This window comes from Bolinopsis microptera, chromosome 11 (genome assembly GCF_026151205.1).
Source record: "Bolinopsis microptera isolate Bmic1 chromosome 11, MBARI_Bmic_1.0, whole genome shotgun sequence".
Classification (NCBI taxonomy): Eukaryota; Metazoa; Ctenophora; class Tentaculata; order Lobata; family Bolinopsidae; genus Bolinopsis; species Bolinopsis microptera.
In genome coordinates, this window is record NC_087082.1 from 11,092,255 (window position 1) to 11,111,216 (window position 18,962).

At 38.0% G+C, this 18,962-nt stretch overlaps 2 protein-coding genes across 3 annotated transcripts in view; both read right to left on the minus strand.

The window, feature by feature from the left end:
* Nucleotides 1-18,962, minus strand: part of LOC134822799 (protein ABHD13-like) — a 948,842-nt gene that overhangs the window by 305,519 nt on the left and 624,361 nt on the right. The window lies entirely within an intron of this gene.
* Nucleotides 1,311-18,560, minus strand: LOC134822795 (serine-rich adhesin for platelets-like). 2 transcript variants are annotated; one of them, XM_063834052.1, is made up of 12 exons: nt 18,492-18,560; nt 17,178-18,078; nt 15,843-16,915; nt 11,459-11,516; nt 8,245-8,333; nt 7,834-7,986; nt 7,466-7,581; nt 6,409-6,559; nt 4,235-4,393; nt 3,703-3,799; nt 2,984-3,066; nt 1,311-2,513 (listed from the first exon to the last, which is right to left on the minus strand). In XM_063834052.1, exons 1-11 carry the CDS (start codon nt 18,522-18,524, stop codon nt 3,017-3,019), a joined length of 2,880 nt encoding a protein of 959 aa, XP_063690122.1. In that variant the 5' UTR covers nt 18,525-18,560; the 3' UTR covers nt 1,311-2,513; nt 2,984-3,016. The 2 variants fall into 2 exon arrangements, with proteins under 2 accessions (XP_063690122.1, XP_063690121.1); XM_063834051.1 differs by lacking the exon at nt 2,984-3,066.

An 18,962-nucleotide genomic window follows, 5' to 3' on the forward strand; every position in this document is an offset into this window, starting at 1 on the left:
AGTAGCTTGGTGGAATGTCTGTATTGTTGCACACTTAATTAATGCTTGAATGGTTTGAGATATTATGCTTCTAAATAATACAAAACATTGCGTATTACATTGGGCAGATTAGAGGAACTTTCAATCGACAGGTTTGTGTCCTTAAATGTAACTATGACTGATACTCACAGTAATTGAAATGACTCAGGTTTGTATACACAACTGAGTAGGCCAACAAATACTCAGGAGCTCAAATAGGCTTGCGAATACTATGACGGTGAATTAATATTTGACCTTCCAGTGAAAACTCAAAACACAATCAATACTTCATGAACCTACACGAATGGAATGTGGACATCAAAAGGTTTTCTAGATGCTAAGCAATATTGGAGGCAATTACGTGAAAAATACATACGGCACCACCGATAATGGAAAACAAACTGAATTTACATAATAGAAATTAACTCTGGAGACCCTGGGTCCTGGAATGTAGATGACAAGTAGTCGTGGAGGGACAAGAACAATATTATTATTAACGTTACCAGCTGCTTCAAGATTTCGGCGGAGGAATGCAATACAGTTTGTTATCCATTCGTCGGCTACTATATATACCATGTATACGATGCTCCAAGACATTATTAACAGTATATCCAGCCTCTAACTACTGAAACGAGATCTGCTGGTCACGAATCAAGTTCTTGAATCTGACAGGATAGGATGGCATCTAACATCAATATAGGCAGATCAAAGGTAAATCGTGTTCATTTCACACACTTTTTGAATTTTCATTTGAAATAAATGAATAAAGACGAAATATTATCGCCATGATAATACATCCAGTATAGTCTCGCATTATTTAGGCTACATTTCATAATATTGGTGAGCCTCGAAACATTGTCAAAACAGTTTTCCCATACGTCTCCAAACATTGGATCAGCGTGCATTCTCCGTGCATGCAGCGCGCCATGGTGCAGTGCGCGCGCAAACAAGTTACGATCAATATAGATGTCTTTCGTAAATATTTTCACCATGCGCCGTCCATTTGTTTATTTAAAATTTTGCGGAATTCAGGATAATTATTACCCGGATGTCATTTAGGACGCACCTGTCAAATCACAATGTGCTCATAGCTCAGCTATCAAGTCATTTCTTTTATCCCATTCTCCACTACTTTCATGGCGATAAAACTAGAACAAAATTTTCCCAGTGATATCATTCAAGCAATAATTAGAATGGAACAAAGGCTACATGGGTACCTTTCAGCCTTTCCTTATCTCTGAAGCCCGAGATAATTTCCTACCGTCAACCTTTGACAAGAGACTACAGAGGAATTTAATGACAAGCAATTATTGTTAACAGTATATATAACTTAAAGTCGACAATTTTCTCATTTCTATTAATATCGCTTATTATAATCTCATCACTTATAATCTCCTTCGAAACATATTATCTCGGCAAAACAATATGAATCGATCTTAGTAAATAATGGATCACGCGAATATGTAACAGTTCACATTCCATGATCGGTAAGTTAATCTTTTAACAATATAGCTCAGATCGAAGAAAAATCTTGAAAAATGTTAATTTTGTTGAATATAATGCATGGCAACCAAGAATTCTAGAACGAAAACTGGTGCTATACTCTCATCACCGTGTACCAACAAAATTCTGTTAAGCAGTGAAATTAAATTTAGACAGTTTAGCAACGAAAAGACACAAAACAGAATAATATATAAAAGTTTTTGAAAGATATCAAAAGTAAAAAAAGTTTTAACATCAACCCAGAATGATAAACATCATAACATTTTCGCGATGTCCCGAATATTTCCGAATACTCACAAAACATCCGTACGGGTAATATCCAGAGAGTTCTTAAATGATTTGAAAGAATTTCAAATTTTGATTTTTTGAGAGAGAGGTCACGAATACAAAATCCAGAAAATTGAACTTTAGATAAAATTGGAGATCTGAGTGTCCCTGTGAGGTTAAACATTCCACACTCTACAAAATAGCAACGTATATACTGGAACAGTACGACACAGTACAGCCCGCACTCCCTCAAGTGTTGGGTAAACTGGGACTGTCCCGCCGCAGCGGCAGCGACACATCTGCCGACGTCAGGTTATTGGGCGGCGAACTTATTCTCCGAGATCTGAACAGCTCATTGTCCCTCAGTGCCCGAGAGGGCGGCGCCTCTTCCGTTGCATCCAAACAATCGTAGTTCAGCGTGAAAGGCTCCAGGTGCTGAGATACGCCGCTGTTCCGGTTAGACCGTGGCTCGGGACTGGCACCGTTACTAACTTGGGACTTTTTCTTGTTCCTGAACATCTGAGACTTTGACTTGGTACGTGGTATGGGCGTGTTGCCCGAGTCTGATGAGTTTACGGAGGATTTTGAGTCTTTGAGCGAGCCCTTGCTGAGACTTTTACCGAATGAGAGACGAGCTTTGCTGACACGACGTGGCGATTGCGCGCAATCCAAGCTGGGTTTTCTCAGCCATTCTCTTTCTTCTGATGTGGATCCTGCCAGTAAACCTGAAATATATAAGATGTTTATTTCCCTGCGTTTAATGTTGAGGAGAATTCATAATTTCAAGGCTGGAAATTGGATAAATATTAATTAATGCAGTCTAGTGTGGTCTTAACAAGAATCAAATTTAAGACAAATAGTTTGATGATTACATGAGTTGTTGAGGTAAATAAGCTTTCTCGCACACAAATCATAGATCAAAAGAAGTAGAAAATCAGTGATGTACAGAAAAACTTGGAATTCAAAAAGGAAAAAAATGTTAGGCTGCGAGACAAGCTCAAGACATAGAAAGAGTAATAGAACCCTCCAAACATTCTATCAAAATAGAATGTCTATCACGTGGAACATAGAAGTGTATCTCAGTGTAAAAAAAGAAGGAACAATCTAGAAATATGAGAAGAATGTGTCAGGACTGCTATCTGTGTCACTCGACAATCTCTTCAGAGTTCAGTTAATCTCATTAGTATATAATTACACGAAGCGAAGTACACTGATCGAGTCAGATCTATCAACACTCGGCTATGGTATTGAGCCTTCTTCTTGTCTCTGGCTTTATTCCTGGGGCACGCCATCATACACTCAATTAGATAATTAATTTGTTGTTTTGTTTTGCTGGCACATTATTCTGGGTGATCAGCAAACATGGGGAACTATTAAACAGCACCAGCGAAGACTAGCTCGCGATACGATACCTCAACACTTGTGACTTGATAAGTTGTGGCATGCGGGGGGTTTTACGACTACTGTGCGACACGATACAAATTTACAGCATTCAATACAATCACTACGTGCCGTTATATGACAAGTGTGGAATTTTTCCAGTATTAAATCACTGAACGTTGGCATCAAGAATTTAGCTCTGACCTAGTACTAAACTATGTGCCCTAATATGCTGAGCCATGCAAAACTCTGCACGATCGAAATATTTTTCTGCCAAGTTCTCCAAACATTTACGGAAGGAGCATGATTGTAAATATCAGCGACACGCGCGATGGTTACCACGGAGTACAATATTTGTATCATGATGCGAAATAAACATCAATCAAAACAACAATGCACATTGAACAAATTTTTTGCATGCTTTCCTAGATTGTGATTAATGGCATCCAATCTGCACACAGTACACATCATTAATGAACCGCAGTTAAACGAAACAACTGATAGAATTCAACAAAAAATAAGTATGAAACTTACTTTTAAGTAGGTTCATAGCCTCGAGACACTGCACTTTAATCCAGCAAGGAACACCCTTTACTGAGTTACCGTTTATCTTTATGAACGATATCGCCACCTGTTGAAGAAGTTACACAGTTACACCATGAATGTAATTTGACAGGCTCGCGTGACAGCAGACATTTTACTACTTGGAAACGTGTTAAAATTGCCAACATTAATTATGTCGGATAATCATGTCGGATAATTATGTCCGAGGACATAAAATGAAAGTAACTTAACAAACGGCAATGTTACACGTATAATTTTAATTATGCAGAGTTAATACGCACGTGGGCCCACTAAAGTTTAATAAGTGGGGCAGTTTTAAAGTTGCGAATATTCCAGCACTACCACTGTATGACACATTACATGGTTGTTATGAATTATTTAACCAATTCATCAATAAGTTAAACTGAAGTCAATTATCTAACTAAGAATCGAATAGATAAAGCTAATAAATGAACAATTAATTACTCGATTAAAAACTAATTAAACCCTCGGCCTGACATACCTGTCCGATGGTATGTATCTTGGTGAGGTCGATGGCACTATTCCGGACATCTTCCACAAACTTTTGTTTGTTAAATATCGTGTAGGTGGTATTTTGTTCGAGCTTTTCATGTTTTCCCTTGCATTTCTCATCTTCCTTCAGCGCCAGGAAATTGTCGTTCTGAAGAGAGAGGTGTTTTATCTGGAATGTTTCCGGAAAACAGTTTGCAGTACATAAAATATGACGTGTGTGTTCTTAAAGCGGAGATAACAAAGCTAAAAATGTGATACTTATAAATTGTGTGTGGACAAAAGTTTAAACATTTTACACTTTTAGACCCGGATAATTTCCCCAAAAACTATAAAATTGACTCGTTTTATTGCAAACTGTATGATAATATGTACATAATTAATGTACGGGTATACACGGAATGTGCAATTATGCGATCAATACCTGTTCAATCACACATGAAAATAAACTTCAGTCCACTATAATATTGTGATATTAATTAATCATTATGCTCGTGTACCATCACACTCACAGATGCAGCTCACCAAGTACCGTGCGATACATTACATCTTTAAATATACGTGTAGTACTTCATGTTTAGTTTCCCGAGACGAGAATGCTTTACTTTGCTTACTAAGACATCTATGAGCTCACAGACAAGCAATTTAACTGTAGCTCACAGCTAAATTGTTAAATTATCCGCCGAGACAAATATTTATTGGCCAAGACAAATATTAATTGGTCGTCTGGAGAGTAATTTCTGATTGTCTTATCGCAGTGACGGGTGAAGTGGAGAATGTGTCGTTTTCGATGCCTTATTATGATTTCTCAGGGTTAATAAATCGGCTCGGATTACATGATGATAAAGTTAACAATAATTTCACTGACACAATTAATTCTCAACATATTACAGACTCGTTATTTCTGTGACACACTTGGTATTCTCTGTAAGGTCACCAATACAATATCCTGCACGAAATTGGGACAAATGTGAATAGAATGTTATAGAGACCACTTATATACGAGCACTTTCTATTTCTGAAAGATTAACACGATATCCTATATCTCGTAGAATAGAGTGACTGTCTTGCAGGGTTTATTGGAAATTCAACAAATTTGTTACTCTCCAATTTACCATATCGTACACAGGCGACGTGTACGTGCCACAGGCGACTATTATTACAAAATATAGTTGGCTCTTTCCCAAGATTTGGTTGCGAAGCCATGTTAACAAAATATGTTAAATGTCCTCTGATAATATATAGTTTGTGCTATTCTTGTTGAAGGAATCTCATGACTTAACCAGAGGTCGGCACATTTCCCAACTAATTTGGAAAATAAGTGATTTAATCAACACACACGACTTATCATATTAGATACCTATTATTACAAATCATATTGGAACTTTTCTATTCATCTATCTAATCCATTTTAAGACATACAAAAATCTTGATGAAGATAGAGCTACAGTCTACAGTCTACACTCAACAGGCTATACCACTCGCAGAAGGCGTTCGATTGCTCACAGTGTTTTGATTACCAAGGTATGTTATGCAATAGCTATATTTAGTACAGGTAAGACCAGGAGATATGTTATGTCAGCCAGGATGGACGCGCACTTATCAGCACACTCTTCTTTAATAACCCCGGCAACGAAATAAGCTGGCCAGTCTGAAATTAATGCACGTGTCTGAAATTAATGCACGTGTCTGATATTAATGCACGTGTCTGATATTAATGCGCCCCTATTGGATTAAGATTTGCAAAGATCGGGTAATATTATGTGTGAGATTGTTTAGTGCAAGGAAAAGTGCACGGTGTGCAGAGTGGCATTTCCGTTTGGCTACGACTGTGTCATGTGAAATAGTACTGTAAATATTTGTTCAACAGTTGAGGAATATCAAGTGATAATGTAAAAGAATGTGGAGTGTTGTTGAGAGCCAGCCAAGATGTACATTATGTAGCTTCTGGAATGCGTGCCAGGTCGTCAACTTGTACAGAACATATTAACTAATTGCCCTTAACTTAGTAACGTACTTTATTTGGCACATTGAATATTCAAAGTTTCAGAAGACACAAAAGATAAAATGTAACAAATAAACGGCTGAAGCCGGATCAGAATATCCAGAAAACAAAACTTTTACAAACGTTAAAAAAAACATTTCTACAAGAAATAAAACACTAACCATCAAATATACGTCTTTACGGCAGAGTTTAGTAAGGGTAACATCCCCCGTGGCCCGGTCACGTGATATGATAACTCCGTCTCCTATCTCCGGCAACATCTTCTCTGTTTTGGGAAGCCGCTCCTCGTTAACAAGACCAGTTAACGATATCCTGACGGGTAATCTTAATTGAACAAATTATATATTTTTTAAATTGCTGATTTCCTTAGTCGGTAATATTATAAAAATATGGACTGTTATAAACATGGTTCTTTGGACCGAAAAGAATTCGAACCCCACAATTTTAACTGCGACTTTTTTTTTCCCGCAATTATAACCACATTGCCGCTTTCACACCAAATTTAATATTATTTTCATTAGATATCCGATTGAAATTGTTCCTAGTTAACCACTCAAATTGAAAGGATGGGGGGAATCGTAGACAAATCTGACTTTTTGAACCAGAACTAGCTTCAATCTAGCAAACAATAACGTGAGCATACTTCTGGACGTGAATGAAAGAAACATTAAGCATATTATGATTGATATACCAAAGGGAACATCAAAATTTGACTCGGGGGGTTAAATTATGGGGGGTAAAAATATGGACTGTTATAAATATGGTTCTTTGGCCCGAAAAGGACCAAATTAGGCCCCAAATAATATTACCGACTAAGGTAGACGATATCAATGGGTTGATGATATCAATACGGCGGAATTCAACATTTTAAATAAAGTTGCTATCCAAGAAAATTGACTTATTCAGTTGACTTATTCTATATAAAAATATTCAAACACAAATCACAACAATAAATTTGTTGACACGAGCCAATAGCTGTCACTACCACTGTAATTACAACTATTTCATTGTGCACAGAATATAAGTACGCACTTCTAGCCTCTCAGAAGTCTTAGTAATTCATCACAAATATGCCCGAGTATTTATCCACAGTTTCGTGTTTAAACGGGAGTCATTAATCATGATGTTTGTTGTTATCTGTAAAGTCAAACTTTACACATCAGATCACGTACAAAGCAGATAATATCTCTAAAAGAGATACCTAATCAAGATACGTACCTGTAAAGTTCAGGGTCGTTGTTCAGTTCCGGATGGAGGAACTTGCCGTCTATCTGAACTTTGTGTTTGTCAATGAGGAAGTTACCGGTCTGAGCGTCTCGTTCGTAACAACACACCTGAGGCAAGATGATTTTAGGTCACGTGATGATATGTTTTAGTCTGAGACTGTTTGTAGCTCAAGTTCATGTTATTTGGGTCTTCATATCGTCTCATGACTTTATCTAGATCATCAATGGAATGCAATCGAACACATGAAATCATCGAACATGAATATTGGATATCATGATACATCATAATACAACAACTAAACAAATATCTACTCAGGATTAAACGAAGATACTCAAAAACCAATGAGCCGAACAAGTTACCTGTAACCAGGCCTGTCTAATGGGAGTACCAGCAAAGGACTGAGTACGTGGTCTGTCCAGGGTGGTGAGGATGTGGTCGGAGGAGTTGCTGGCCACACTCCTACTGCGTCCTATACTGGAGGGTAGGTCCGGGAGCGAGGATATTGACGTGCTCTGAAAACACAACTATTAGTAGGAAGTAGGGGTGGGAAGTAGGAAGTAGAAGTAGGAAGTAGAAGTAGGAAGTAGAAGTAGGAAGTCAGTCAAGATTTAATAAAGCAACTTAGACCGAACTATTATTATATAATGTACTTAGAATTATGATTTGGCGATCAGATAGGAGTATCTGTTCTGATGCATATTGAATACGAGGGTTCGCTAAAGTAACTTGCTAAAGTTACTGTGTATGAGATACCCAGAAAGGAGACTCACGTGTCTTGGAGGACTGATTTCAGAAGAGTCGCTCATTACAGGGGAGCTAGGACAACTGACATCCTCCAAGGAGTTCCCACTAACACCACCTGAAACAAACAGTCTATTAGTAATTAGTAATTAGTAATTAGTAAGAACTAATTAGTAATTAGTAATTAGTAGATCACATGGTGTTTTGAACTGGCAGCTTTATTCACAATAACTCCCGCTTAAATTATATCTGATATTTTATTGAATAAGTTATAATTCGTGGAAGTATATCACTTTATTAAAATACACAATATTAGGTCTCACTTTATTAAAATACACAATATTATTAGGTCTCACTTTATCATAATACACAATATTAGGTCTCAGGGGATAAATGATAAATGATAATACACAATATCGCGAATATTCACAACATGCGTTTAACATCATTACTTTAACAAATTAAGTCGCAAGGTAGTTTTATTTTCAACGGAACAGCTTATACTCATTAACCAGAAAGGAAGCATTTATCATCGCTCTGGCCTGGGAAATGTAGGGAGAATATCACTTTGTTGCCAATTTGAAAGATCTATTTACGATTATTGAAACCGAGAAATGCGTGTGGTGACAATGATTGCCTTTGTACACTTATGGATATTCAACACGCACAGTTTCTAATTAAATGGCCAGTATTTGTCTGCAATGAGCAATGCGCTGCTGTGAGACTTTGAGAGTGAGAGACTTTCTGAGACTTTCTGAGTGAGAGACTTTCTGAGACTTTGGAAGTGAGAGACATTCTGAGACTTTGGAAGTGAGAGAGTTTCTGAGACTTTGGAAGTGAGAGACTTTGTGAGACTTTGGAGACTTTGAAAGTGAGAGACTTTGTGCGCATACTTAAATTAATGCAAATCAGATTTCCTTACATCTTTGTGTAAGGAAAGAAATTTTTGATTTTATTTAAGTGATCACGGTAAACGAGACACAAAGTTAGTGGGTCATCAAATTTTGTGGACAACAGTCAACATTGTCGACTCTTAATGTAATTACCTTTATAAATTTGAAATATTGGACATGATCTGTAAATTATAAATCAGTGCAAGTCAACTCTCTTATTAACTATTACCTCTCACAAAATGTACATCGAACAGTTGCATTAGTCATCCATCATCGGCAAAGCTAAACGATCATCGCTTTGTATTGAAGTGCCGATATTAATATTAAATGAATCACATAATATAGTGTAACTTGTGTGAAACTAAGCACAATGATCTTTAAACAAGGTGTTCTCGAACGTGTCCCATCTTTGTTATTAAATTAAATCAAAATATGCGCGCGACATCCCACAAAAAGTTCATGATAATATTATGTGAACAGAAACACATGAAACTAGTACACAATCCTCGATCATTTCTATAAATAGCAGCAGGAGGGCACGGTCTCCAGTGGGAGAGTGAGAGGAGGTTCTCTGCCACAAAACACGGGGACTCGTGAAACAAAATTCGGCCGATAAACATGTATCACATATCAAATTGAGAAATTGGATCAACCCGGAGCGGTGAGGGATTGGCAGGGACTGATGTTTGTGTTTATAAATAAGGGATGATATTATCTGGTGTCGTCGGGAAACTGTTTTCATTTGTTTATATCAATAGAATTAGTATTTGAGAGGGTGACGCAACTCCTGGGCGTCTGGGAAACAGAGGGACGTCTGGGAAACAGAGGGACCAGAGGGACCAGAGGGACCAGAGGGACGATTACTATTTACAGAGTCTGACAACATCGAGATATTATCCGTTTAAGGCGTGACGTGTATCAAGTGTGGTATCTGGTGGGCCTGTAGCACGGCTAATTCATTATAATTGGGTGCAACACGTTCAGATTGACGTCAGTAGAAAATTGTAGTATGGTATATAAACAACAGATTGCGATCAGAGGCAACATTTATGAGTGGTGGTTGCCGAATCGCTTAATTGTTGTATATTTTATACATTTTGCAATACAAATTATCAGATGTGGGATCACAACATTTGCGAGAATTGTCCGTACCCAATGTTGCCTCTCAATCTGCGATCACGACGATGGGCCAAGCAAACAGAGCTTTGAATGGCTTGCGATTATAAGAAGACAAACAATTCAATCGAAAATGTACCAGAAAAGAGAAAACATCGGTCTATATTTTCGAAAACATGCTTACTTTAAAAACACCACTGAACGAGCAGTTTATATAATACAGTATATCGGAGCGGAGTGTATTCACTGCACAACGCTGAGAAATTCGTGCGTGCCGACACAAGCTACAGTGCACTTGAAACTGTCGTATGTATGTAGTTCATGGATATTGAATACATGAAGAGTATCGCAACTATTGATTTGTTACTCAGTGTCAAATTTGGGGACAAGCTACTGTCTTGGTATCAAGATTCTGTCAGCAGAAGAAAAGCAGAATATTTTAAGCAGAATAAAGAATGTATTCAAAACTTCTATAAGACTGAAGATTGCATCATTTGCTTTATTTTGATGCAATTTTATTGGTTGATTATGTATGTGCAACATGTAAATTACGGAAAGCTAGCAACTGAAGGGTACTCACTTTTAACAGCCATGATGGAGAGGTGATATGTTCTATTTAGTGGGCATAGCAACGACTATTAATCTATAATATATACACACTAACATGAGTACAAAATACAAAGTGTACTAAATCGTAGGCTGTAAAACTAAAACACTAGTAGCACGCTGTGGAAAAGCATGCGCCAATCAAGCCTTGCGCCGGTTGCCACAACGACAGCCAATGAAATCACGGGGATGCAACTGTGAACCAATCAGGAAGGCGGAAAGCGGTCAGGTGATGTGTAGTCATGGCAACATGTGCGTTTCACGTGACACCAGGCGCAGTCACTGCTTTAACCTAATTACTGAACATAGTAAATACAGTACTGTTGTATTATTAGACACGAGCCCCGGCATGTGACTACAAACAAACTGACAGACAAACTCACAAACACTCCATTCAGATGGGGAGTCTTTAACATTAAAATTTAATGGGTAGCCTGTCTTTTGATAAAAACTAACGAACAAATTAACCATACATGGTCTTACCTTATTCCTTTACATGGTAATGATCAATGGCTAGATATGGAAATTCTCAATGCCTATATATGGCAATGCTCCATTTTCTTCTAAAATCGTTATTTGTTTGATAGTGTACGAAATACGAAAACAATGGAGATATAATCTAACGTACCTGTGCTGGACATAGTACTGTTTTCTGTTCTTGCTCCCCTCTTTACTCCACGTGACGGCTGAAGTAAATATCTGTAGTAATCAACTAAATAATTAACCTAATAATTATAGAATTATAAATAATTATGCACATTATTACGTGATATGTAATTTTAGTGTAAAGGTATAATAACGGTCATTAAATAATCATATGGACTGTAGTGAACAGTTATTAGCGGTATTTATATGGAAGATGTAGCCGAATCTAGAATGTAAAGTATTTAATTTAATGGGAAATCACAGATTTCAGCAAAAAGCCATTTGTCATGTTTAAGAATAGTGCAATTAACATCACGATTCGTAAACTGTTCGGCAGAAAAATGACCAGAGACAACTGACGCTCTGTATTAAAATGAAAATTTCACTAAAGTGACAGTACGGTAAAGAGGTAAAGGGGTAAACTGTAAAGCCAACCCAAACTGCAACTCCTTTTATTACCTAATTGATTCGATCTGGCGATGTTATAAACTGCACTGTAGCATGTAATATTATGTATTATAGCGTCTTGCGTATCCAGTATCACATCTCGGCACACATTTAATATTATGTGTGTGTGCGGGATAAGTCTTACACAGCTTTCGTTACAATGATGACCTTCCTTCAAGGATATTTTATAAATATGAAACTCGTTATAATGACTATTTTATAAGATGAAACTCGTTATAATGACTATATTATAAGATGAAACTCGTTATAATGACTATTTTATAAGATGAAACTCGTTATAATGACTATTTTTTAAGATGAAACTCGTTATAATGACTATATTATAAGATGAAACTCGTTATAATGACTATTTTATAAGATAAAACTCGGTATAATGACTATTTTATAAGATGAAACTCGTTATAATGACTATTTTATAAGATGAAACTCGTTATAATGACTATTTTATAAGATAAAACTCGTTATAATGACTATATTATAAGATGAAACTCGTTATAATGACTATTTTATAAGATGAAACTCGTTATAATGACTATTTTTTAAGATGAAACTCGTTATAATGACTATATTATAAGATGAAACTCGTTATAATGACTATTTTATAAGATAAAACTCGGTATAATGACTATTTTATAAGATGAAACTCGTTATAATGACTATTTTATAAGATGAAACTCGTTATAATGACTATTTTATAAGATAAAACTCGTTATAATGACTATATTATAAGATGAAACTCGTTATAATGACTATTTTATAAGATGAAACTCGTTATAATGACTATTTTATAAGATGAAACTCGTTATAATGACTATATTATAAGATGAAACTCGTTATAATGACTATTTTATAAGATGAAACTCGTTATAATGACTATTTTATAAGATGAAACTCGTTATAATGACTATATTATAAGATGAAACTCGTTATAATAATAATGACTATTTAAAATATCCCACACAATACACAACGAGGTATGTATTATGAGCTGGTTACTAGTAACTTCCTGCACAACAACTGGAAAGGCTATACCAGCATGAGATCAAGTTATTTAACAATTATGTAATTCTTTAATTACACATCCCAGCTCTGAAAGGTGGAAACTTCGTCAAATGTCATTCTCAGTACAAAAATATCGACGAAAATGTATGAAATTACAAAACTGAGCACGGAGAAAGTGAGACTAGAATGTTCAAAGGAATTAAGTTTTACAGAAAAGGAAGGAACGTACAGCTGATGCCGGTAATAAAGATAAGTAAATTACACTTAAGATAAGTAAATTACATTCAACAAGTGTTGGGAAATAATGTTCGGCAATGACTAGCGACACGATCCGAGCAGATATTGAGTAAATACATTATCCTCCCTAATAACAACACGATCTTGATATTACACACTGTTAAATATCTTAATGATGTGAAGTGAAATGCAACACGGATATATTCATATAATTTGATGCAAGAGAGAGAGAGAGAGAGAATGAGAGAGAGAGAGAGAGAGAGAGAGAAAACGGTGCCGGATTTTATAATAATAGGCCGGACTGTACTGAGTGTGTAATGAAGCGTTTTTAAGTCAAATTGAGAATGTCACGTGATAAAAAACAGGGTAACACGTGGTAACCACATGGCAACCACATGGCAACCACAAGACTACCAGGTGCTGCCAAGGTTACCGCATTTCTCCCAATTAACACTTGATATATATAAATATATGTGTTTAAATTAAATCCTGTTTGTTTGCAGATATATATATTTCTCAGCAGTGTAATTAAGTGAAAGGTTGTAAGCATTGAGATCATTCGTCAAACCTACTCACGATAACAAAGTGACACAGCCTTTGTAATTTCAGTGACAATTGCTAATTATTGCTCATTATCGTTTTAATTATCGTGCGAATATGTTTGGATGCCCTGACAGGACTTTAGGATGCAGTGATCGTACTCCCCCCGCACGGTTCATTGAGTTGAAGGCGTTAAGTCGGCAAGTAGGTACAATGCCAACCGACTGTTAGATGGCTATCAGCGTAATAGCCGGTTAATAGCCCCCTAACATCCGGTTAATAGCCGACTAATAGCCGGTTAATAGCCCTTTAACAGCAGGTCAATAGCCCCCTAACAGCCGATTAATAGCCGACTAATAGCTGGTTAATAGCCCTTTAACAGCAGGTTAATAGCCGACTAATAGCCGGTTAATAGCTCCCTAAAAGCCGGTTAATAGCCCCCTAACAGCCGGTTAATAGCCGACTAATAGCCGGTTAATAGCCCCCTAATAGCCGGTTAATAGCCCCCTAACAGCCGGTTAATAGCCGACTAATAGCCGGTTAATAGCCCCCTAATAGCCGGTTAATAACCCCCTAACAGCCGGTTAATAGCCCCCTAACAGCCGGTTAATAACCCCCTAACAGCCGGTTAATAGCCGACTAATAGCCCTTTAACAGCCGGTCAATAGCCCCCTTATAGCCGGTTAATAGCCCCATAATAGCCGGTTAATAGCCCACTAATAGCCGGTTAATAGCTCACTAATAGCCGGTTAATAGCCCCCTAACAGCCGGTTATTAGCCCCCTAACAGCCGGTTAATAGCCGACTAATAGCCGGTTAACCTAATAGCCGGTTAATAGCCCACTTATAGCCGGTTAATAGCCCCCTAACAGCCGGTTAATAGCCCTTTAACAGCCGGTAAATAGCCCTCTAATAGCCGGTTAATAGCCCCCTAATAGCCGGTTAATAGCCCCCTAATAGCTGGTTAATAGCCCTTTAACAGCCGGTTAATAGCCCCCTAATAGCCGGTTAATAGCCCCCTAACAGCCGGTTAATAGCCCTTTAACAGCCGGTAAATAGCCCTCTAATAGCCGGTTAATAGCCCCCTAATAGCCGGTTAATAGCCCCCTAATAGCCGGTTAATAGCCCCCTAATAGCTGGTTAATAGCCCTTTAACAGCCGGTTAATAGCCCCATAATAGCCGGTTAATAGCCCCCTAACAGCCGGTTAATAGCCCCCTAATAGCCGGTTAATAGCCCCCTAACAGCCGGTTAATAGCCCTTTAACAGCCGGTAAATAGCCCTCTAATAGCCGGTTAATAGCCCCCTAATAGCCGGTTAATAGCCCACTTATAGCCACCAAATGAAAACCTCGCGAGTCTTAAATCATTGTGATGCAATTTTGTCAATCAAATTTTCTAACCTGTTCTTTGATACAATTAGAACGTTCTGCTGTAAGATTTGATTCCAACAGCGCATGAAACATAACAATATCAAACAACAGATCCACCGAAACGGGAAGAAACGTTCTTAACAGTACAAAAGTGACAATTTCAACTGAGTGTAACAGAGGGAAGACATTATAACCCAATTAACTAATTAAAACCCAATTAACGAGCACTTAGTGTAATGTTGTGTTTAGCTAGTTTAAACGTGTGACTGGTATCGTGTTTCAAGGGCTCTGCTGCGCAATTGGGTGGTGTCACAAATAATTACACATATGTTCGAATGAAATACAGCGTAGCTTAACGATATCAGGTCTGTAATGATGAACAAGGTCTGACGTGCCCACTATTAAGGTCACGTGTCCACTAATTCAGGTCACGTGGGTAGTATTGAGATCACGGTGAGAAGCAAGTGCCACCTAAAGGTGAAAATATAACCTGTCAGCGGTGTGGATAATGAATATTACTACAGCTCGAAAAAAGGCTAGAAGAATGGAAGGGATGGTCTTTATGAAATACTGGGGTTATTAAAATCGAAAGATTTTAACCAGTGTTAAGAAGTGAATAAGTCGCGACTTCCTACGTAGTAGATGCGATAACTTTTATTTGACCATAAAATTAAATCTCGTGCTAAACTGGATTTACCTTTAAATTGCGTGCTAAACTTACCTTTAAATTGCGTGCTAAACTGAACTTACCTTGGGAGGACGAGAACTTGTGACGCTGCTGCTCTCCAGAGAATCAAACCCACTATCTCGGACATCTTGATCACTGGGATGGTTAGAAACTTGCATCTTGAACCCGGACCGTTCACAGAACATAGAGACAGGTCTCTTCTTGTCAGATGCAGAGCAGGATCTTTTGATGTCACCTGCGTCCGAACCAGCTCTGGGCCGATTAGGCACGGAACCGGCTCTACTGCGGACAAGGCCAGATCCTGAAGCGCCTGTACTTCGGCCACTTTTAAGATCTCCCGATTGGGAACTAGATCTTTTAATATTTCCCGATTGGGAGCTTAGTTTTTTAACATCCCCTGATTGAGAACTAGATCTTTTGAGATCGCCCAATGCAAAACTAAATCTTTTAAGACCTCCCGAACTAGATTTTTTAATATTTCCCGATTGAGAACTAGATTTTTTAAGATCGCTCGATTGAGAACTAGATCTTTTGATACTTCCCGACTGAGAACTAGATCTTTTGATGCTTCCCGACTGAGAACTAGATCCTTTGATATTTCCAGACTGAGAACTAGATCTTTTGAGATCCCCGGATTGAGAACTGGATCTTTTAAGATCGCTAGACTGAGAACTAGATCTTTTAACATTTCCCGTTTGAGAACTAGATCTTTTAACATTTCCCGTTTGAGAACTAGATCTTTTAAGATCTCCTGATTGAGAACTAGCTCTTTTATGATCGCTTGATTGGGAACTAGTTCTTTTATAGGTCAAATTAGCACAGTACCGTTGAAGGTTGCCTGATTGGGAAACCGATCTTTTGATAAGATTGCCCACGTACGAACCAACTCTGGGGCGGCTAGGAACAGATACAGCTCTATTACGAGCACCTGACTCATCATCATCATGTCCATTAGGCTGGCCCGATTCGGCGCTCATTCCATTTCGTTCACCCGAACTGGTATTTGTGCTGTTTTCTTTGATATTATGCTCCTTAGGAAGTGAACTACTCTCAATAGTCTTATCTTTGTTATCATTGTCCAGGTTATCAGATATTAGTGGATCTATGTCTGGAGTCAGGGTTCGTACTTGGTCACCTGAGAACGTCTCGATTAGTTTTGATTTTAATCCCTGATTATGGTGATGTCATAGTCAAAGTTATAAAATGGGCGAAACTTAGGAGCTAAAAACAGATCGTAAGATTTAGCAAATGCTAGTAAGTCAGACACGATGACTGTTTACATGCTATACAAATAGTCACAAACTTAGAACCAGACCCAGCCTACTCAAGGCACATCAATACTTGTCACTTCAAAGTGTGAATTTACAGTTGAATTTCTATAAAAATAAAATTCTCACCATGCAGAGTAGGGTAAGTAATAGGTTTGGTCATACTACCATCACCATAAGAACTCTGAGGAGTCTGAATGAGTTTTAAACTACAGTCATCATAAGATGCAGGAGCGATACTCCTTATGACATCATCCATGACATCCCCTGGCTCCTCCCCTTCCTCCTCGCCCTTCTCCATCGTGTCCAGACTAAAGCTCGACACGTACGTTATGCTTCTTGTAGTCTGGTTAGGATTTGGAATTGCAGACCTGGTAGTCTGGTTCGGATTTGGAATTGTAGTCATACGCTCAAGGGAGTCCTCGTGGTCTGAGTACATCTGATTTGGTATTGCAAACATCATTTGGGAGAGACTGTCTACAGTAGGTATGGGTTGAGACACGATTCTCTGGTGGGGACTGGAAGCAGTGTCTAAAGTAGAGTACTGGCTACCACCGGGCACAGACAGCGAGGACCGCGTATCCAGGGTCGAGTAGGGACTATCAAACTCACCGTCCAGATACTCGTCCAGGTCATCCATGATATCACCGGGCATGTCCATAAAATTGATGACGTCAAATGTATTGTCCCTCAAGTCTACAGGGCTGTCTGACATGACCAGCTGCACTCCTGAGAGGGAGGCGACTGTTCCCGTGTCAGGGTCTGAAGTTAGGATACTGTCTGTGTTGGAATGTTTGTTATAATCCAGCGTGTTCTCGTCGAGGGTGAGGCTATTGAAGGAGTCCGTCCGGAGATCCATTGTGTCAGAGTCAGTGCTGAAGAGGGTGGCAGTCAGTTCGGATAGGTTGAAGTTTTTCAGGTCGAGTGTGGAAGCTTTGTCATTGCCGTCAAGTGATCTTCTGATGTTTTCCAAGTGAAACTGGAGTTGTTCGTCTGGGTCCAGCGTACTAGTCATAGTATCGCAGTTACCCTGCAGGAATGAATACATCAGGATATTAACACTAGTTATGAATCGTTATCAATTATCAAATCAACAGATAACTGTTCAGTGTTCATGGCACCCCAAATTCGATAATTTGAGAATCGAATTTGAGAATATAAGTGAAAAATGTAAACAAAACAATTAGGATCAAATAACAAGGTTTAAAATGTCTACTGAAAAACACACACGTGAGCATAACATCACAGACATCAGTGCTCAATAATTAGAATATCTAACTTAATAACTGAGGGAGACCAACAACAACAACAGCAGCAGTTTCAATGTATGATTGTTACACTACAACATATCAAAGTGAACTACACAACACTGAAAAGTAACCACAAATCACACGTGACCCCCGGTCACATGACGACATGTGACCTCCCGGTTATTACAATTACCTCATGGGGTTTTGTTCCTGTTGAAGGTTTCATTGTCCCTCTTCTTCAACCAGTTCTCTTACCATCCCTTGTGAGGAGGTGTGTTTAGTTTTACTGTCAGTGGAGCAAATATGTTCATTTAATTAAATCTGATATTACGTCAAGCAATAATTAGCAACACTGTAAAATTGCTATAATAAATACGGTATAACTATAAGTTGGGTGTTAGTTCAAAATTTGCAAAATCAGGAATAAATTAGATGATCAGATATCGATAATCATGATCTTTAATCAAATATAAAAGTAAAAAGTATGCCACCTGGCACCTAGCTGTGTAAGCATCACGCAAATTTAATCTCAAAGGATCAAAAAGGAGTAACAATATTCGCTCCTCTAGTTCATTTGTAGTCACTTGTGAGTCACCATTTCACACGATGGTGTTTTAAAAAGGAAGTAAACCGCAAATGAGGACAACCGACAACATGTACATTA